The 22,095-nt window shown below is 39.4% G+C and overlaps 2 protein-coding genes across 2 annotated transcripts; both read left to right on the top strand.

Annotated features, from left to right (window-relative positions):
• Positions 1–873: 873 nt before the first annotated feature.
• Positions 874–2,698, top strand: LOC116248442 (transcription factor SCREAM2). The gene is made up of 4 exons (XM_031621231.2): positions 874–1,061; positions 1,774–1,902; positions 2,048–2,221; positions 2,357–2,698. Exons 1-4 carry the CDS (start codon positions 984–986, stop codon positions 2,444–2,446), a joined length of 471 nt encoding a protein of 156 aa, XP_031477091.1. The 5' UTR covers positions 874–983; the 3' UTR covers positions 2,447–2,698.
• A 13,559-nt stretch (positions 2,699–16,257) lies between these two features.
• LOC116249020 (uncharacterized) lies at positions 16,258–21,875 on the top strand. The gene is made up of 3 exons (XM_031622113.2): positions 16,258–17,206; positions 20,887–21,330; positions 21,430–21,875. The coding sequence occupies exons 1-3, from the start codon at positions 16,537–16,539 to the stop codon at positions 21,618–21,620; spliced, it is 1,305 nt and encodes a 434-aa protein (XP_031477973.1). The 5' UTR covers positions 16,258–16,536; the 3' UTR covers positions 21,621–21,875.
• Positions 21,876–22,095: the final 220 nt, after the last annotated feature.

Here is a 22,095-nt window from a genome sequence, read left to right on the forward strand (position 1 = left end):
CTTTGGCCCCATGCACAACATCCTTTGACTCATCCTACGCTGCTATCGATGGTGCCTGATCACGCGCAGATTCCTCCCCAAATGCCCTCGCTTCCCGCGTTTCCCCTCCCTCCCCTCCCCTTATTACATCCTTGACACCACCCTTGTACTACTATCCACCCTCCCTTCCTTCCTTCCTTCCTTCTTCCCCCTTTTGTTTTACTTCTTTTAATTCATTCTCTCCTGCATGTCATGTCTGTCCTGCGTTCGATATTATATCTTTTTGGGTTCCCCCCTTTCTCTTTCACTGTTGTGTTTTTGACATGAATGAAGCACGGGCCAGACCAATAATGTGGGATGATTATGGGGAATGATTCCCTCTCGGGATGTGTTGAGTTGTTCTTTCGTTTAAAAACAAGCCTCTTCCTTGTAATCTTTGGTATATATCTGACCAGTCTATGGAACAGGAAGGACGATTTCAGTATGCCTTTAGCTTCTTTTCTTTTATTAATGCAGGCTTTGATGAGTACTGTATATTATTGTGAATGCAGCAGATTTATACAGATTCATGAGGAAAGATTAACATGTTTTTAATGTGGTAAACATAGAACATTAAAAATATGAATTCCATTTGACTAAGCAAATATGACCTGGCTGCGAGTACCGGCTCATATCCAAGTTGGTTAGGACGGAGCATTATCACTCTTTAAATTCATTTCAAGTACTTCCCCACTGGCTACAAGACATGACAGCTCCTGCTCACAGCTCATACTATTTAGGTATATGAGTCTGTCTCTCTCTATCTCCGCACAGTGGCAGCGCGTGGCTTGTTACATGGTAAGGGTTGGAAACGTAATTGCAGAATAGGGGAATATTATATTAGAACGCGCAAATATAGGCCGATCGGAATCTGGTGCACGATATAGATTTGAGCGCTCCACCACTAGAGGCAGCAGCGAAACATAAACAAGGAATTTTCGGAGGAGAGAAAAATCTGAGCCGCCATGGTTCCAAGGGAGAGAAAGAAGGCGTCCCTGCATGAGAAACTTCAGCTCCTTCGTTCCGTCACCAACTCTCATGCAGTAAGAATTCTCTTCCCGCCCCTTCTGAACTCCTTTCTTGGTTTCTCCAATTCATTTCAATTGTTATCCCAAGTCAGCTTAGCACCTCAGCTGGGACTTACAATATCGGTCTTCCCTTTCCTCCCTGTTTTTCCACTGAGGAAGGCATAAGGATGACACTGAAACTAGTTGTGTCTCATGCACGAAAGGATAATCACAACCCAGCTCGGCCTTTCATGCATCACCATCTTCTCCTTTCCTGGCTTTTCTATTTTCTAATCTTAAAATTTTCCCACTTATGTTTGCTGTATTGCTAGAAAGTTGCATGCCTTGTTCATCAATACCGATTGGGTATCAGAAGCGCTTGAGGTTTTGATTTGGTTGTCGGTGGTTCATGGGAATTCTTCTGATTTTCTACGTAGTATTTAGATTACTAGGGGTTTGGTCGGGAGACATGTAGCCTAAAGCTTCATCGAACTTGGGAAGTTATTTGGTGCAACTATCTCTCTTTTCTTCGCTTGGTATAGCTGAGAAAGAGATGGAGGGTTCGCATCTCAACAAAAAATTAGGATTCTCGCAATCGAATCCCAGGAGTTATCTTCCAGCTAGCATATTTAAAGATACAGAGGATAGCTATAATGTCTCTTCTTCTTCTTCTTCTTCTTCTTCTTCTTCTTAGCGTTATTGGTGTTCTTATTCTTCTTGTCGATGGGTTGACATTGGTGCTTGGCAGATAAACAAGACCTCAATTATCGTGGATGCTTCCAAGTATATAGAAGAACTCAAGGAGAAAGTGGAGCGGCTGAACCAAGATGTCGCGGATGAGCAGCAATCTGCTGACGACCAAGATTCCTTGCCTTTTGTAAATAGTACTCCCAGCTTTTGATTCAGATTTTTTTTTTTTTCTGCCACCAACATCGGCAGTCTTTCTAATTTATTTCCTAACCGTGCTCGCGAATTCTTTCTTCTTATCCTTATTGTATTTTGTTTCTGTGAATATCTTTCAGCAGGTAAAGGTGGAGGCCCTTGAGAAGGGCTTTATGATCACTGTCTTCTCTGAGAAAAGCTGCCCCGGCTTGCTCGTCTCCATACTCGAAGCTTTCGAGGAATTGGGCCTCAACGTGCTGCAGGCCCGGGTTTCTTGTACGGACACCTTCAGATTGGAAGCCGTGGGGGGAGAAGTAAGTGATGAAGGCATTAGTTTAATTCTAGTTTATGTCTTTTGCGTGGCCCATTCTTCAATTGATCAGCTAATAAGCTCCATTAATGAATTTTCTCCTCTGATTCCTTGGTTGGTCCTCGTATATAATTTGCAGAACCAAGAACAGGTGGAGAACATGGACGCCCATGCCGTGAAACAAGCGGTGATCCAAGCCATCAAGAACTGCAGCGAAAACAGCGAGTGACAAACGGCCCTGCCAGCCGCGGAATCGACCTTACAAGCCTAATTATTTTATGTGTTTTCTTTTCCTTCTTTCTCCCTTTTTTTTTTCTTTTCATGTTCTTCCTTTCCCCTATCCCCTTCTTGGAATGGAATATAGATACTGATCTCGAAAAGGGGTTTGGTTGAGAAAGAATTTTAGTTAAGCATAACGGGCGAAGAGGGGATTATCTCTCGCTTTTGCTAATGAAAAACGATCGATAAACGTGTCATCAAATTTGGAATGTTGTGATCTGCAAACAGTGGCATGTGAGAGGCGACAAAGAAGGGATTTTGTAGTGTTGTGGGGAAACTCTGATGAAATAATCCACAAATGGCAGTGAAAGAACTGCACCCTTCGCCACCATTATGTTGAAAATGGCCGTGCAGGTTCATGCAGCACGTTAATATGGGCAAGGTATCTCGACTAAGCAACAAAAGAAGGGAAAAGGGGAGATGGGGAGAGGAATTACTACAGTATACGGTAGGGAGGGTCACATGATTACAGGCGATCGATCAAGTACAAATATTAGATAACTATCACCCGCATAGGGAATATCAAAAGGATCGATGGGTGGGTGGATGGATGGATGGATTATCTGAGGGATAGATGGCCATGGCGGATGCAACTGCTGGTACTGCTGCTACTGCTACTGCTCCTGCCTCTCCACTCCTTCGTTGTCATGTCGCTGCTAGCCACGGCAGACGTACCGAGTGCTCCAAAACTAATGGGGGCTTGTGAACTCTGCCGATCCCCTTCACGAGCGGCCGCTACCAACCATGAGCCAACAACAAAAATTAATTGTTCTCTCCTCCCTCATGCGCGTCCTTCTCCTTCTCTTCTCTTTGGAGGCGCCTGCACCCACTGCACTGCTATTCCTTCCCTACCCTGCGTTGAGACACCCATAAAAAGTTCAACCATCACCACAGTATGATTCGTGAGTAAACAGCAAAAAGGCGCCAGGCTGTGTACCTTTTCTTCTCATTTTTTACGCCTTAATTCCCCGCCCTCCCCAATATTATATTGTTACTCACATCATTCCTTTTATATACACAAAAAATGAAAATTCCATGTCTAAAGTACTGTATAAACCATAGCTAAAAACATAATGAATCGTTGATGTGTCATAAACCATCGTTATTATTTTTAGAGAAACAGTCTTTTAGAGACAAATTTTAAATTTATAAGACATAGGTCCTAATTCCCGTATTCTTTTCATTTTTTAGGCCTTCCCCTTCCACCCCAATATTATATTTGTTACTCACACCATGCCTTTTATGTAACTAAAAATAAAAATTTGTGGCATACAGTACCATAAAATGCATTTCCGCTAAAAGCATTATGAACGATCCTTGCATTATAAACCGTCGTTATTGCACCTGTCATTTAGTGTTCATTTTTTAATTTTTAACCATATGGTAACATATGACGTTTAGCATACATAACGCCAACGTGTGTGTATGTGTGTGTGTGCACTCGCACATGCATGCATTACTGCATCTGGGGAATTCGATTTGGCAACTAAAAATGCAACTAAACTGTTAGCTTTTATCTTCTTTAGAGGTTTTTAACAGCATATCTCTCTTGCTCCAATGTCTGAGATTGGTTAATATTATTAAATAATATGCACACACACAATACGATTGAATGACTGACAAATAAGCACACCTAGTAACTTTTCAAAAAAGTCATTATTGATTCTGTTTTTAAGCTTAGAACCACTTTTGCAATAGTGTACAAACCATCAATCATGTTTATGCCGAAGTTCATGATGCTACATTTTAATGTTTATGATTTGTAGGAGTAAAAGTTTGTTACTATACTATATTCATGGAAAACTGTTACAGAGGGATCTGTTTCTATTTTTGAGATAGATTCATGAAACAAAACAAATTATTCCTATGACACATATGACCCCTTAGTTTTTTATGATATGATAGTGGATTCACTATAGTTTTTTATGATATGATAGTGTATTTTTACTAACAAATGATATGCATTACATCCATGCAGTCAAATTTCAAAGGACGTGGCAAATCATATATGAGAAAAGGATGTATATTGGCACATATTTCATGTAATTATCATTTGGAGGAAGCATGAAAAGGTAAATAGATGTCATACAAGGCCGTTTTGAAAATGAAAACAATAACAAATTAACCGCTGCATGTATCTACCCTTGTGACAAACACATGTAGTAGTGTTCTATATATGAATATGCCCCAATCATGAGGACAAACACATGAAACAGTTTGCTATTCTCATTACCAATGGCCCCAACATATTCCATTTATAAGCATTCGGGAACTGAAACTGACGTGATGGTAAATATATTGAATCTCACACTATTCCCGTATGTATGCCAGCGGGCAATCATTTTCTCGTATCATTGATGTTAAAAGTTGGCACGTCATGACGAAAGGTACCCCCTTCAGTTCCAAAGAATGAGTCCTTGGCTTCCCAACTGCACCTTCATATCTCTACTTCCAGTTTTCCAGCTAAACGAAATTGACTTAATCTCTAGGTTGGACAATGAGAGAACTCAAATTCTTTCTTTCGCACTGTAAAAAAACCTAAGTATTAACCGCGGCCACAAAATGTCGGTGAAAATGGAACCACCATCGGTAATGGTTTTACCGACGTTTCATTCTTTTGTTGACAGGGAGAGTGTAAGGAAAAAGCATCACTGACGCACTAAACAGAAGCGTTGATGTCGATGTAGGGTACCGTTGGCATGGTTTAGTTGGCATGGTTTAGACATAGGTAAACTTCGACTATTACCGATATCCTCTCACATCGATAATAATTAATTATTTCTGCATTTTAGTAGCCGTTGGTAAAAACTCTACCGACAGCGAGACAAACCGTCGGTAAAATTTTAGCTGACAAATAATTGGACGTCGGCAAAACTTTAACCGATGTCTGACCTAACATCACTGTTACTCTTTATCGACCCATATTTATGTGTCGTTAAAGTTTTTCAATTTTTTTTTATTCGACTATGACATAATTTTTTCAAAAATCAAAAATACATACACAACATGCCGCTTATATTTTTCATCTATCAAATGAAGCAAACAAAATAATTACATGCTCATGAACCAAACATATATGTATAACAAATGTTTGAACTTATATCACAATACAACTGTTTCAAGTTACAAAACCGTTTTTAACATAATGATAATATGTACAGAAAGTTACAGTTCTCTCTCTCTCTCTCTCTCTCTCTATATATATATATATATATATATATATATATATATATATGTGTGTACTTCATTTGTTTTGGTCCGACCAGTACGATGCTTCTATTATGTAGATTTTCTCTTTCCTGGCCATGAATTCCTCAGCAATTGGGAGGGTTAATTAATCCAAGAATCTCCTGATCCATGCCAATTATTTACATAGGTGTGAGGGAGGGATATTCCTAATAATCTGTTGGAAGGAGGGAAAAAAAAGTGAACTTCTTGTGGTCTCAGAGTTTTATTGTTTGGGATAAAAAGTATTTTCAGTCAAGCAAGTGTATTCAACGCATATTCTGGAGGAACCACTATTCAACTTATGAAAAAATAAGAAATCATAAATATATATTGTTCATTATCTGAATTATAAATGGTGGCATGTGCAACACTCGAGTTGAATGGTGTATTATAAGACCACCGAGATTCCAAAGTAGTCACCCATGAGGCAGTGGGAGGGAATGGCGTTGGCTCTCGCAAACTGCAGAGATTTTCATTTTCACATATCTATATATATATATATATATATTGTTTATTATCTGAACTATAAATGGTGGCATGTGCAACACTCGAGTTGAATGGTGTATCATAGGACCACCAAGATTCCAAAGCAGCCACTCAAGAGGCAGCGGGAGGGAATGGCTTTGGCTCTCGCAAACTGTAGAGATTTTTATTTTCCTCAAAATAACCATATACTGCCTGTGAACAAAGTGAGTGCATTTTTTCATTAAGTATGAGTGATTGCAACAACTCACGCTGACGACCACTCGTTTAAGGGAAAAAAAAAGGAATTTGTCTGAGATCCCAAATGACAAAACTACTTGGGCGCTAGGTGACAACCATTTCAGGAACAACCAAAATCACGGATTGAGAAAATCCATTCCAAATTTTCTCACTTGGATGATAGTTCTCTAGCTCGGTAGTTGCAAATGAAATCAAGATATATGGCATCCAATGTTTCGTATGCATGCCTTATAAATGGGTTTCGATTTGGAACCATCTCCCTCCCTACAGCTTATGCGCAAGTGCTGCTATAATCTCAACATTTTCTGCTGTTTTTTGTTATAATAACTCCTCGTATCATGATCTTTATTGTCAATATGATAAGAAAGAACTCTTGAATCGTTAGAATCAAGCACGCATTCTGGATCGTATAATATGTATATATGGCATCGCAAAGCTGGCGTCATGAATAAATAAAAAATGAATTGGCGATTTAGGAGACATTTTATCACAAGAAGAATTGCTCAAAGATCCATTTTCATCCTGCCAACTACGTAAAATCATATATAAATGGATGAAATCGACAAAGTTAATTGCTTGATGAAGTCATTGAGAATCCAACGGTGCTTGGAGAGATTCATGAACTTCTTACGTTTGAATCATGCGTGAGTGCGTGCGTGTGTGTGTGTGGAGAGCGTGCACATGATTGTAAGTGCATGCATGCATGCATGCACAGATTCATGCATTTGTCATTTTGAACGTCTTCACATTGGGATATTGTCAAATGTCAAATTTAACTTTATGTACCACCCTCGACATGATACATTATGTGCTATTACCGCTCCGGCCAATACACAAAATCCAAGCATCAAAAGTAAATGTTGGTTGTCCAAAAATCTGCCAAGCAAAACCTGCAGACGGCCAATGTATTTCTTTTATATATACATATAATAACAATTGCAACGCCTAGCAGTACACATGGTTAAATTTATCGTGAATAACAACAGTGATATTTTTTTTCTTTTCTTTCTCAGAAGATTGTTGAATCGCAAGAAATAAATGAAACTTTAAAGCGACTAGTTTCAAAATGAAGTTAGCTCTCATTTCCTTATATGTACAAATAAATGGGTAAGTATTAGAGACTGAGGAGAGACTGAGGACTTCAACATTGATCTTGAACATCGATTTAGTTCACGTATAGTGGAGAAAAAGAAGATAAAGACATTTTGGTATTCACAGTGAAAAAGTCAAAAACCATATGTGTGTGTATATATATATATATATATATAGGCATTAGGTGCAAATGGCACGAATTTCTCAACAAAATAATGCCGACAGCCTTCGGCTATTGGTTTTTCTCATATTCCTCCTATAAAGTCGGATCCTGGAAAGTTAGATACATAAAAAAAAAGGAAGAGGGGGGCTTCGGACTTTTTGTAGCTGAATGGGGCAAAATTCTTTTGTTGGATCTGACTCATCTGCATCCCTACCAAAGATACAGTGGGTTCACCCCATATATCTCATGCCGACAGCCTCTTTTTCTCATTCCTTAAAGCAACAATTATGTCGCATTTATTGGTTGCTTATATTCCCATCTATCATCATGAAACAGCCCCACCTTCTAATCCTGTGTTGCTTTCCGTGCTTTGTTTGAATGCAACTTCACCCGGTTGCCGTGTAGATCTGAAATTATTGTCGAGTTGGATTTGAATGGAGGGCTTGAAGTTTTCAACGGGAGAGCAATTGCAGTATAGAATTTCGCGACAGGGCGTAACTCGTCGTGTCAGGAAAAACTTTGCATCTGAGAGAGAGCTAACAAAAGCTCCATATATAACCCCATTGACGTAAAAATTAACTACAGTACAATTGATTTACAGACTTCACTTGTAATCCCCTAGTCTCTTTGATGCTTGAAACAGACTTAGATATATATGTTGCATGCAGTCAAATATCTTTATGACAGCAAAGTTTCACAAGAGGGAGATAAACTTTTGCTTGATCATGGTTGGGCTGAATCTTAGACTACTGGGTCCTACCTGTCTCTCTAGAATGGCTGACCAAAGTTGGTATAAAAGTGGTCTCATGGGTCATTGGTGGTGCACATGTCCGACAAGGGTTGGTCTGATTAGAGGCAGCTTAGGATTGCCTTCCATTAGCTTTCTGAATGATGGAAGGACGATAATCTACTGCCAATAAGATAGGTATCAGCAGTGGCAATGTGCACCATCAATTTAGATACCACACCATTGTACTACTGATACACCCACAAGAATTTTTAGCTTCGTGTAGCAAAAAAGTTTTGCAGAACTTTTGAGGCTCTGAAATTTTCAGATCTCATATCTTCTGTTTCATTTCAAATATTAAGTTGGTTTGTGACATTTAGGCAATTGACAAGTATTCCATCTCTGCTCCGTTTCAACAACAAATTCATTTGTGGTTGTATCTTGGTGAAATTGATGCAGATATGTTACTCGTGGAATATTCGCATAGAAGTTCATGCAACTCATCAATTCGCTTTTTTTTTTTTAAATTTTGAAGTTATTTCTACTTGTATACGAGTTTAGGTCAAATACTTGAGGGTTCCAGGTGTCAATCGAAACTGCCGGAGGCCAGCAGAGTCCGTGCAGCGGTGCCGGTCATTAAGTCAAGTGAGAATTTCGGCGCGGGGGGATTTGGCGTGCTTGGTACCAGCCCCATTGCTTGTATGGGTTTCCAAGTAGGCTTTGGACGGAGAAAGCGGGCCTGCCATCACCAGCGGTGGCCCTCCGGCCTGTGGGCCGGCGGGTCTCTGCCTCCCTGCTGCAATTAGTAAACGACACGGTTCTGCATGTGCCCAGCAGAGGACGAGATCTCACTTGCCGACGACAGGGAGCAAATTCTACCTGCTCTGTATCAGCCCCGTATCGGCCATTAAGAATCCGAACAGCCTTCCTCTCGTGGACGTGGGACAGGACAAGATGATACACTTGCTGCTAATCTTCTAAAAGCTTTCAATTATTTTAAGTTAGGCTTTTGTTACTTTGCAGTGTATAAATATAAAAGCCAGCTTATGATCTCCATTCATGTCCGCTCATATGGTCTGATCACCTCCCTTCAGCAAAACGATATGGCTCTGATATCGACAACATTGGCAGCATTTGTTGTGGCCGTTTTTGAATCGAATTATTCCAGAAAGATTTATACACGAACCCAATGAATTGAACTAGCGTCGTATCTGAATTGGAAGAGCAGAGGGCTTGTTGATTTTTTTTTTTTTAATTACGAAAACATGAAACGTTTGGATTTTAAAAATTATAAAGTAAATATTGGTTTTTAGTTAAGCTTTTCAAAAGTATAATGGCTAGTATTTATAAAAAATAGTAGCAAGGATTATGAAATAGAAATTGGGAAAAAAAAGGAACTCAGCGTTTCACCCAAGCACATGAGTTCTTCCATCCATGGTCCAACGGTGCTCTTAAATAATAAAATCTGGTTACTTAGCCAGCCCTATTAGCAGCCGGACATGTTATCAGGCCTAAGCCAGTTGTAAAAATTGGCAGACCCATCTCAGACCCTTCTAATGAGAGCTACAGTAAGGTCATGTCCGGCTTGGTGAAGCCAGAAAAAACTCCGGCAATAATCAGGCGGCAGGCCGTCCAAAGTTGGGCTGGAAGCCTGGAACATTGACAGGCTGAGCCCAATATCGGCCACCGGATAATGTAGCAATTTAAGTAAGTAGGCCTTATCAGTTGGCGAGCGAGACATTTTTTAACTCAGGGGCACTAAGTGACGGCTTGATGGAAGATGTAGCAGCAGATTCTCTAGTCAGCTGCAGCTAAAAGCTAGCGCAGTCAAGAGTCTACCCATGACCAATCGATCAAAAACTCAGAAACACGGATCCTATGGTTAGACTCAAGGCAACCTCACTATCAGTTTAAAACCCTCAGGGCCATGTGGGCAGTATGCTTATGTTACTTTGAGGGATTTCAGCCGTGCTGTGAATTGAAGTCTAGAATTGATGCAGGCCTAAACGCCAGAGAGTTCCAAATCTGTGCCAAATTCCCCAGTACAGAGATGTGAATTGGAGACGAATCTACCACTGTTGATTCAAAGGGACAGATCATGTCAGACCGTCGCCGGCCAAAGCTTGATATGCGACAGCTAACCCTTTATTTTCATAACCGCAAGCTGCAGATTGCGCCAGAACATATGCACTTGAGATATGCATCAATCAATCTCTTGATTCTCTTCAACTTAAAATTCTTTATATCCAACCACCTTGTTGTCTCTCAAGAAGAAAAAAGCTTCAAACCCCTAGCTAGACCAATTAATAAAACTCTGGCAGCATCCAACTGTTATGACTGTATACTGTAGTCTTCTTGTGACCATATTGGCGTTTTCCCAATGAGGAAGCAATTTCCATTGAAGGCCGGCTTCTCTTTGAGCAGCACTGCAACAAATGCACCGCAAAAATGAAATCGATTAATGTGTTAAATTCATACTAAGGGAAGTGTTATCGAAGCTATTAATAAGGATAATTGGTCTTCTATAACTACTGAATCATCACACCTGCTCTCTAGCAGAAACCTTGCAGTTTTCCTCGGAACCCATGTTCAACCTGGAAGTTGTGAATTTTTTCTAAGTTAACATTCTTGTTCACTTTGTGTACATTATTATCATTTCTTTCATCGTAAGTTACATTTAAGTAAACAGATGCTCATGCGTAAGTTTGCGATAGAGGGAAATCTCTCAAATGCAAATTTCTCTTTTCGATACTGTAAAGAGAAACTCTGTCGAGATCATGCTTCTTCACTTGAAAGAACTTCAAAGGAGGGGAAGGAATTCTCTTTTCGATATCGTAGAGAGAAAACAATTATCAAGTGAGAGAACAATCTCTCAAATGCAAATTTCACTATGAAGATCATGCTTCTTCTCTGAAAGAACTTCAAGTGAGAGAACAATTATCATAAAAAACGTCAACATGACGATGGCAGGATTCAGATTTGATCTACACTTTAGGTTCAGCAGTTCTATTATTAAAAGATGTCATGTTCGAGGCTTAATCCACAGTTTTCACTCACCAGTACTCTTCAAAAATTCCTTCATATTACGTGTATTGTTTGTAGTTTTCCCCATTTCCAACAGCCATGTTGGCGGATCGATTGGATTAGGGTTGGATATCTGGCCGAAATACTACTGCAGAAAGTTAGATATGAAAAAAAAAAAAGTTATCTGATTATGAAATCGGATGAGATTCAGATCTAATGAACGCCATTCAATCAGATTCTGGTCCGATTTTACATAAATATCCAATTAAAACCAGACTTGGATTTAGATTTAGATCAAGTTTCAAATAAATATCCTATATCTAATATCTACATCTTGAAGCCAGTTTTAACGTATCATAATGTGGTCTGGATATTTAGTTGTACATTTGAAAAGTCGAATCCAAATTCAGGTGTGAAAATAAAAGTTGGATTCGGATTAGGTTCAAATTGTGAATTTAAAAATTCTGATTCCTTGTGGCATATAGACTTTTCTTTTTTTGTACTTGATTCCAAATTCTAGTCTCAATATGAGAACATCCGATTAAATGGGATATGCTAAAGGTTCATCCAATTCAAATTGGATCCATAATTGACACTCCCTAAGTGGTTTCCACTCCATTAACATATCATCCTTGATGAAACAAGAAATTATATAGTAACGACTAACAATTACAAGCAGTGCACTTCCTGTTTTAAACTTTGATATCTTCAAAGGGAGATTATAAGTTGCTGATGTAAAACCGATAAAAATGTTGGCCTTTCAAATCTGAAAGTAACTTCTTAGACTTGTTTATGGTGATGCTTCGGGTCAATTCTTAAATCTCAATCCATGTTTGAGTTTTTAAAATCGCGTTGGTTTCGATAGGCTTGGGATGCTAAGAAGAAAGAAATTAAAAAGCATTCACGTCATCTTGCACGCCTCTCTCTTGCAGTCAGACCACTTGCGTACAATATCATAGTTGCTTGGAAGGGAAAAAGAAGCGAACATGCCAAATGCACATTTTAATTCATTACGCGTTTAGGTTGAAATCCGCGTAGGCTAGAGATTTCTTGTAAAAAAAGAAAAAACGAGCCTTCCTTACTTCACAATGAAAATATTTTAATTTCTTTTGTTTGATTCTTCGTATTATTTTTCTTGTTATTATGCACAAAAGGGAGGAGTAGGGCTGCACAACGAGCCGAGCCAACTTGGGCGCAACTTAAATTCGCTCAAAAACACTCGGCCCGTGTTCGACTCGCTTATAAATGAGTTCGAGCTTGCAAAGATACTTGAAAAGATAGACGAGTTGAGTTTGAGTTTCAGGAACTCAACTCGTTTATACTCCACTTGACTAGCAAACCAGTAATCTATATAATACTGTCAAAACTGGTCACCGGTTTCGACTTTTAGGGTAAGAACAAATTTTTACAAGTTACACGAGTTAAACGCTTACGTGAGTTAATACTTACACGAGTTAATACTTACAAGAATTAACACCTAGAAGAGTTAAATGGTTAAACGAGTTGAGTTCGAGCTCGATTTTGTGTAGTCGAGTCGAGCTCGGCTCTAGTTTTTTAAGCCGAGTCGAGCTCGAGCTGGCCAAATTCGGGCTCGACTCAGATCATGTGCAACCCTAGAGAGGAGTCATATGAGATGAAAATTTCACTTGCGGATCCGAAACAGAGATCCTTGGAATTAAATGATAAATGAACGACAATAAGAGGTGTCAGCTAATCTCAAGGAAATTATGGGAAAGCTTTAAGTTGTGTTTGTTTCATATTCGTGGTTTCAAATCCATGGATTTAAGATGGTTCTTAACATCTACTACTCAAAAGGTATAAAATTAGAAACTATCCAACGCAACCTTATAAAATTATTATGAACGTATGCAACCAGAAACAAAGGCACCTAACGTTTAAGAAAATAACAAATCGCTACTCAACTTTTGAAAGTCCACAAACAAGTGCTCCACTTCCGACAAAAATTCTCAAAAAGCTGAACACTAGAAAAACATTGGTCTCTGATATACAATGACAAAGATGCTCGTTGTAAGAACAAAAGTATCTTTTTCAGCTAAGGGAGAAAAGTGATTCTTTTAAGGGTCTTTATTTGAAAAATGAGTGGTTTTTTAATAGGAAGCTCTTTGAGATTTCCTTACAAAAGTTTAGCGCTTATTTGTTAGTTTTCAAAACTGTATGAACAATGATTTGCTATTTGTCAAAAGGTAGTGTCTTTGATAGAACCTCGCTGTCGAGGCGCTATCGCTACCCAAGATCACGCTCAGCAGGGCGGATTGGTTTCAGCTTTGTGATCTGTCACAGCTTCTCCTTTTATCGCAGGATCAAGGGAGGCAGTTGTTCCTTTGGCTGATTGGAGAGAAGAAGACAAGAGGATTGAGGACGATTGACGCCGTCGGATCGAAGAAAGACACCAGCCGTTGCTGGTCAATGGTGAGAAGAAATCAATCCGGCCGCCGCCCGGAAAATGAGTAGACTTGGTTGAGAAGAAGATGAGATGAGAGAAAGAGTGACGCCCAAAGTGAAAATCAATTCATTCTTCATTCAAGCGTAATCCCAAAAAGCCCTAATTACAAAGCTTATATATATGAAAAGTGTCTCGATTCATTTAGCTCCTAACCCAAGACGGTATAAAGAACTTAAAGTAAAACGATTCTAACACGTCTCAAATTGAGACGGTACAAAAGAGTAAATAAACATAAGCAAAAGGGCGCTTGGATTAGATCTGGTTGCGCCTGCTCTCTCTATGAATCTGGACCCTATGGGTCGCTTCTTGGGCTTGCGCCCATCCTCGGCCGTACACCATGCTGCGGCCTGCTGCTCACGGCTCTCTCTGCTAAGGCTAACCTCACAAGGCAACAAGGACATAAGCCTATCGGGTGGTAATCGGCGTGCCCAGCTGCTACTCACGCCACTGGTCAGCTCTACTCTAGTGCTCTCGACTATGCCTTCGACAGTCCTGCCAAAATTAGGCAAGTTTGTAACCTTAGTAATTAAATAAACTCCCTTCTCCCTTGTGGCTCCCAGAAAAAGTTTACATTTTTTCTTATGACAAAGGGATGAGTTGATCGATCATTAGCGTTCGACTCGCTTCATTATCTAAATAATTAGTACTTGAGCATGAATTAAGATTTTTTCACCTTTAATTTTGACTTTTCTGGAAAAAAAATGCCATTTACCTTGTCCTTACTCATATTGATTTAACCTGAACACAATTGACAATTTGCCCTTCTAAATCTATATCATATCCAAATCCGCTTTGTAAATTTACAATCTGAATTCTATCCATATTGGACTTTTAAATTCACATCCTGAATCTAAATCCGACTTTTATGTGCACGGTTGAATGCGAACCTTATTATGATATGTTACAGCTAATTTCCAAAATGTATGGATACTAAATACTGCATTTGTTGAAAGCAAATATGAATGCATATCTCATCGGATGTTTATAACTTAAAACCGAACTCAATTTCAATCGGATGTCATTTCTTAAATCCAAATCTGGTTTCTTGAAACAAATGTTTTTTTATATCTATGTTTTTAAACGAATTTGTTCATATATTAATCCGAAGTGCCGGAGGAGAGTACCGAAATTTGAAAAAATAAAAACAAAAGGGGAGAGTACCGAAATATCTGATAAATTAAAGACTACAGGAGAAAATCTCCCATATTTTAGTAGCTTTCAAGTGGGGCAAGTAACGGTTGGCAGTGGTTTGCAGTCGACGTCACCCGCTCGATGATGAGTCCGTTTTTTGACATTTTCTTGAAAAAGTGAGGTGGGAGCGAAAAAGTCATTTCTTGTTTTTGGAAAAGCAAGTTGACTTGCCTTTTTCACTTGCAACATCTTGGAGGAAGAATGCGGGCTGTCACGCTTTATATTATATTCCTAGACGTAGAAACGTCAAGCTCAACAATTTTATTAAATCATGTTACAAACTTGGGATTAACATTTAATTTGCTTTATCAAAGCTCATTTGGTAGTAAGGTTTTGGTTTTTATTATAGTTTTTGCCATCATTAAGGCCCTCTTACATTTTAAGATTTCAATGATGTTGATTTGATTGCACTTACCCAACCTTAATCGTAATTTTATATATATATACTTACTATTTAGCTTAATAGTAGAGAAATTTGGTCCTGAGAATTCATTTGAGAGGAGATAATTGAAACGATCTCTCTCTCTCTCTTTATTCAATGATCAACATTAAAAATTCAATTAAATTTAAGTTAGTTCTTGTTTGGCACTCAAAATTATCACTCAGCATGATGTAGACCATGACCTTATATGGACGTAGACGGTTCATATTTGATCTAGTATTCAATTTCAATTTGAACTCAAATAGTTGAATGCTATAGGAAAATTCACATGTAGTTACTTATATGGTTTAAATATGGTATAAACTTTTCCTTACCAAATCCAAATAATTACCTAAGTTCATGAATGTCTTAATTGGACTATATGTAAAAAATTAGATACGATTTTTTTTTCTTCACATATTTCAGTATTCTAATATGAAACTAGTTCCACGTATTAACCGATATCCAAATATTTAGCTCTCGACTTTGTTGAAATCACCTGAGTATAAGGGATTTTTTGTTGTAGTTTATTTATTGGAGAGATGGAAATTATATAAAGCTTCCTGAAAGTTTAAGTACAATTTCAAACTATTTGGACTTGTTTGAAAGCTTGTTAACTTATATTTTGAAAGGAAAACATCTGAATCACATTGAAAGAATTCGTCCCCCCAAAGATAGAACTTTTGCTAAAATATGAGCGGGTTTGGCCCCACCCTGAAGGTGCTCGAACGCTCGACCGTCAACTGCCGAATCGTCTTCGGAGAGATGCAAAGGTTGCGTGCTCTTCCATCTTCCCTGATGGTGGCGGTCAGAAAATTCCCAAAAATTTAGGGAGAAAGTAAAGTCTTGGGCGTTGTTCTTCCACTTTCTCTCTCTCCTGTCTTCTTCTTCCGAGTTACCTTCTCTTCTCCTGCTTCCAATCGAGATGGTAAAACTTGTTTCATGGTCCGTCGATCTTACCAATCCCTTATAGAGGCACTGGGCCTTCTCTGTGTCCACCAGAAGCCATGCCCACTTTCACTTCCATTGCCCTCGACAGGCTTCTGGAGCTCGACACCACCACCACCAACAACAACAGGGGCAGCCCGAAGAAGAACCAAGCGCCCCCGTCAAGGCCCCCTGTTCCGATAAAGGCGGAGAGGAGGCCGATTCCCCTGCCACCTCGACGGAAGGTAGCATCCGCCACCGCCTTCCCTTCCCCTGCTCTTTACAAGACCCCTGAGACCACCCCCGTCCCGGACTCCCCTTCTTCGTTCCCTCCCTCCCCTTACGTCGTCAATCATAAGAGACGCGGTCCTCGCCTCCTCAAGGCACAAAAGAATGACGTTGATCGCGTGGGCACCCCCGGGGTGGCGGACAGCGCCGAATCGAAGGACTCGCGTGGGGTTGGTGGAGATCCCCTGAAGGGGTTGGACCAAGGCGCTAATCTTGATGATACTTCCGACGCTGGTCCTGCCGTTGTGAACTTCTGCGATGACCGGGGGAAAATGGTTAATGGGCACCTTGGGTGTCTGGCCTCCGATTCGGAACGAGCCAATGGGTTTTCTGATAATGCTGTGGAATCTCGTAATTCGGTTTCTGGTTCAGGAGATGTGCGGGAAGAGGGTGGTGGTGCAGCCGATGCGTTGCAGAAGTTTCAGACGTCTATGAACGGCGAATTCTTCGATGCTTACGAAGGTATAGTACTACAGGGGTTTTTCAGACTATAAGTTTCCTATTCCTTCTGCTGTTTTTTAGATTTTTCGATGCCTTTGGGTCGTTGAGCTTTTTAAAAAACTTATTCATTTGACGTAGTCAGGACGATGCAAATGGAAAGCTTGTTTTTCATTAAACAAATAATGAATAGAATGTGAAAAGAAACGGGTGGTTTCTTGTTATGGCCCATGCAAGCACCCATCTACTCGCCAAATAAACGTTATGCAGAGTTTCAATTTTTAATGTCTGAAGACGCTTCCAAAAATGGACATCTTTCGAGTTCTCAATGAAGAGAAACTTTTGCTGATTTTGCCATGTCATTAAATTCCTCGGCCAAGTCATTTGTTAGAACATAAACATGAAATTACTTCCGTCCGACTGAGTTCATTTGAATCTACAGAATTTATGCTTGTTGTCTATTATTTTACAACCTTCTATGTCCCTTGGAACATCCGTATGCATTGAGTACACCTTATTGATATGTATTAATATGTATGTATCTCTACTGAATATGAACTGTTTGGTACTTTAATCTCCTTCAGAAACCTTTTCAACTTGGAAAATATTGACATTCATAATATGTAGGATCATTAGTTTCACAAACGATAGGTGGAAGTTTCTCATACTGTAGGTGCACGTCAGGAACTTGGAGTTAGAGTAGCTAAAAGTAGACTAGGAGAACAAAATGGATATATTTCTCTCACATGGAAAATATTCCTGATTGAAGGCACCCTCGTTGGTTAGGGCCCATATCGACCGGCAGAATCAATATAAATTTCGTTTTGAGTTCTAGCAATAATAAGGATGATCCTCATGGTTTGCTCATCAACAGTCTGTACACGATGATATTTGATGGTTACATAGATGTTGCTGGTCATGGGCCGTCAAAGGAACAAAGCATTTCTGATGATGCAGATTCATGGTAAGAATTATGCTGTTTGAACAAAATTTTTACGTTTGAGATTGAAAGGTTTTTATGGTACAATTAGTAAGGATTGAAACCAGCTGTGCTGTCTATGACTCTGTATCAAACTGCAAGTGATATCAAGATCTGAGGATCACTATTCATTCTAGGCCTCTGAAAGAATTACTACAAAATGACACAATCCTATATGAAACTGCTTGAGAGAAAGTTAGTTCAAAAATTCAGGATTCATATGCTAGAGAACCTGTTTTCTTCTCCAATTTGAGTTTTGCTCATGCCTCAAATGAATTCAAGAATATATTCAGAAAAATTCTGACCTACCTTACATTTTGTCAATAATGTTAAGAAGACAGCAAGGACATAGATTCATGCAGCCAATGACTACCAATAAGAAATTGATGGGCCTACAAATCATTTGCCTATGAAGAATTGAGAAATGTATGGGAAAAATGATATCTGTAGCATTTCTAGTAAACTACAGTGCACGTTTTCTTCTTGTAGGAAGGAGGAATTTTAGGGGTCTGATTGCATGGACTTGGTTACTCTGCCTAGAGGCTGAAGAGAGAACTGGGCCATTTTAAACTGACTTTTATCATAACTTGAGCTTGTGGTGAAAGTAGCAAGTAAAGAGGTGTCGTGAGCTATTATACTACTTTGGTCACTGTGAATCTGGAGTCCAGATTTCAAATACCTGGAGCAAAGTCTACAGCATATAGAAAGATCTGCTCCATCTGGTAATTCATTTGTGCGCATTAATCTTTATATTCATGGAAGGCCAGAATTATGCTGAACATGAACTATGATGTTTTTTTTGGCACTGCTGTGTTGGACACTTGGGATCCTCACCTGGGTGCTTCCAATCTTGAGATGTCTAAGGGTGGATGAGCTCATCTGTTGGTATGGATAAGCTCACCTACCGTAACCCTCATAATCAATACGAGGGTCTCACTTGGAATGTACTTTTTATATAGCAGAATTGGGGCCATGGATGGATCTGCTCCTTTAAGATATGCAGTGTGTAGTATGAGTTGATAGTCACAATCAGTGAACCACTTTCACTGGATTGTTTGCTGTGTCAAGAAGATGAGGTCCATGCTGCTAACAGCAGTGAAATGCACTGCGGGAAGGAAACATTCATACCTTAATTGATTCTGTAAGTCTTTGGAAATCGTTCAAGTTGGTGTGGCCTTGATCGGCAGCAGTTCAATCCATCAGCATGTCTACCACAACTCTGGAAGGGGCTATGAAATGGAGGCTAAATTTGGTGTTGCTTAACTTATACCTGATTGGTGATCTGATAAGAACAGATACTTTGGCCCATTCTTTGAAGAGAAAATGGAAAAACATGGCTCTACAGCATGCCAGGGGAATACCTTTTTCTTGGCTAAATTAGTGTGGCTAAATTCGTATGTATCATGGTTGGGTCTCCCTAGAAGTAAGTCACATGCCGCTGGATGCTTTCAATTTTATCTTATTTATCGGTCACGACTTGACAGTTTCAAACTTTCTTGTCTCAGTTTGCATCTATCATGAACATGACTGGCTATAAAAATATTGTTCCTAATTATCTGAGCCTAATGGAAAATTCTAATGCAGTTTGCCTTCTGATATGTGGCATCAGTCACTGAAGGACAGGTCTCACAAACTTGTACAAGACAACCTTTTGATGGTTTTAGGTACTATTTGTTTTTTTCATAGAGTGACCATTTGACTGAATAGAACAGAACAGTACCCAAATTGTAGCTGACTACTCTTGTTAGATTAGTTTAGTCACTTTAACATCTTGTGTAAATGAGGAAAAGAAAGGGATATCTTCCAATGTTATGTCAAAACATTGTAAAAATGAAAGAAAATGGATACATGACATTTCCCCGTGTCAATGAGAGCAGAAAGTAAAAAAGGGAAATCAACTTATATCCTACCGAGTCAGAAGAGTGAAGACCACAAATAACAAACAATGAAACAAAACCTGACTATCAAAATGTTCAAACAGCCCTTACAAATGAAATGTTTTGACAAACTGGCCTAGGGTCTTGGAAGGTCACAAATTGGACTCTAGAGTAGTTCACTAGCTGCAGTGCACAACTGTTATCCTATAGCATCAATATTCTGGTGCATAATCTTGGGGTTTTCCCGTGGCATTCTTGTACCATAAAGTCTTTTACTATACGTTCTTTTACAGCACTCAGTTTGGATGAATGATGATGTTTGATTTTGGGCAAAAATGAGCAAGAGAGTGAAATGGTATATGCACGAAAAGAGAGAGAGAGAGAGAGATGATGATGATGATATTTGCTCGTGGAAAATGAGCAAGAGTAGGAACTAATATATGTCCAAATAGAGAGAAAGAGGATCATCCGTCATCCTTACCCACATCAAACATGCATCGTCCAGATATCATGATGGTGAGGTTTTCTGTCCCGTATTTTTCTTACGAAATTTAGGTAAACACGATACCTGCAAAACTGAAATTTTGAATTAACCTGTTTGAAAACAGGGAGCCATCAACGATTGTCGGTTGTTCTCTATCAATTATATCTGACCAGTTTTAATTTTGTATATGAAAATGTGATCTTTTGGACTGGTTTAGAACTATTAACAATTCTGTAAATTTCCTGAAGCATGATGGGGATATTCATTTTTAATATGTACAACCTGTTAAATTGGAGACTTATTAATTATTATGTTTGTTATCTTTTGCATTCTTACATGGATATCTTAATGGTTTTGCCTTCAGAGCTCTCCAGTGATGGTGCGTCCACGCCGGTGCCAAGTTTCTTTGATCTGGATAAAGAACTACGAGAGATACGAATAAATCTGTTGACGGAAATTGAGAGACGGAAACAGGCTGAGGAGGCTCTTAGTCATATGAAAAGCCAATGGGCCAGGGTTGCTGAGCAATTTTCACTTGCAGGGATTACATTTCCTGCAGCTTCAGCCACCGTTGATGAAAGTGGTGGGCTTGAGGACCTTGGTCCTATTGAAAACCTTCATAACCAGATCTTTGTAGCAAGATTTGTATCAAATTTGATCGGAAGGGGCTGTGCTCGTGCTGAAATAGAGCAGGAAATGGAATCTCGAATTGAATCTAAGAATTTTGAGATCAGTAGACTAAAGGATAGGATTCAATATTATGAAGCTGTGAATCACGAGATGTCTCAAAGGAATCAGGAGGCTCTAGGTAAGTTTGCTTTGGTATACTATGTTGAACAAATAACGGGGCGCTGAAATGCATACTATGAATTGTTTGGGATCTAATTTTTGCCATTCTTGTTCACAGAGATGGCCCGGCGAGAGCGGCACAGAAGGAAGCGTAGGCAAAGGTGGATTTGGGGTTTGATAGGCGTTGCTGTTTCAGTGGGCACCGCAGGTCTTGCCTTGAACTCTTTCACTAGTAGCAATGGGAATTTGAGATTCATGCCAACCTTTGACACTCTTGATAGTGCACTAGAGAAGGAGGAGGGTGCTTGATTTCTTGTACAGAAGCTCTTGGTTTACTCAAATAATTTGCTCCAAGGATGCAATTTTGGTTATTTTTCCTGTGCTGCTAAGGCGCAACACTCCATGTATATTTGTTTCTGGCAAAACATGCTTCTCTGCATCTTCTCCTTTGCGGCCGAAGTTTTCGTAATAAGTGCAGAGTTGAATCTGGTCGGCTGCCTGAGCTGCTTCCTTTTTCGTCCTTTGTTTTTCTCTTGAATATAAGATGAATTTTGTGTTTTGCCCTGCCATAGATCTTCTGGTTTTGGCAATTTTCTTCTTGTCATTAGATTGTTCACGAAAGGTTACCTTGTTATGGTTCTTGAATTGGTGAACTGTGGCGCCTGATTAATTGCGAAACGGGTTGAACATGCTCGACACTTCAGTTTTGGAAGTTGATTCAGTTTAAGATGTCGGTATCTAACCTGAAGCCCAAAATTGGCAAACTTAGATCTGGAACCAAATA

This window comes from Nymphaea colorata, chromosome 2, assembly GCF_008831285.2.
Source record: "Nymphaea colorata isolate Beijing-Zhang1983 chromosome 2, ASM883128v2, whole genome shotgun sequence".
NCBI classification, from domain to species: Eukaryota; Viridiplantae; Streptophyta; class Magnoliopsida; order Nymphaeales; family Nymphaeaceae; genus Nymphaea; species Nymphaea colorata.

Coding starts and splice junctions, on each gene's coding strand:
- LOC116248442 (XM_031621231.2), top strand. CDS start 984: ATGGTTCCAAGGGAGAGAAAGAAGGCGTCCCTGCATGAGAAACTTCAG. Junction 1,062..1,773: donor CCGTCACCAACTCTCATGCA/GTAAGAATTCTC, acceptor GGTGCTTGGCAG/ATAAACAAGACCTCAATTAT. Junction 2,222..2,356: donor TGGAAGCCGTGGGGGGAGAA/GTAAGTGATGAA, acceptor TATAATTTGCAG/AACCAAGAACAGGTGGAGAA.
- LOC116249020 (XM_031622113.2), top strand. CDS start 16,537: ATGCCCACTTTCACTTCCATTGCCCTCGACAGGCTTCTGGAGCTCGAC. Junction 17,207..20,886: donor ATTCTTCGATGCTTACGAAG/GTATAGTACTAC, acceptor TTTTGCCTTCAG/AGCTCTCCAGTGATGGTGCG. Junction 21,331..21,429: donor AAGGAATCAGGAGGCTCTAG/GTAAGTTTGCTT, acceptor TCTTGTTCACAG/AGATGGCCCGGCGAGAGCGG.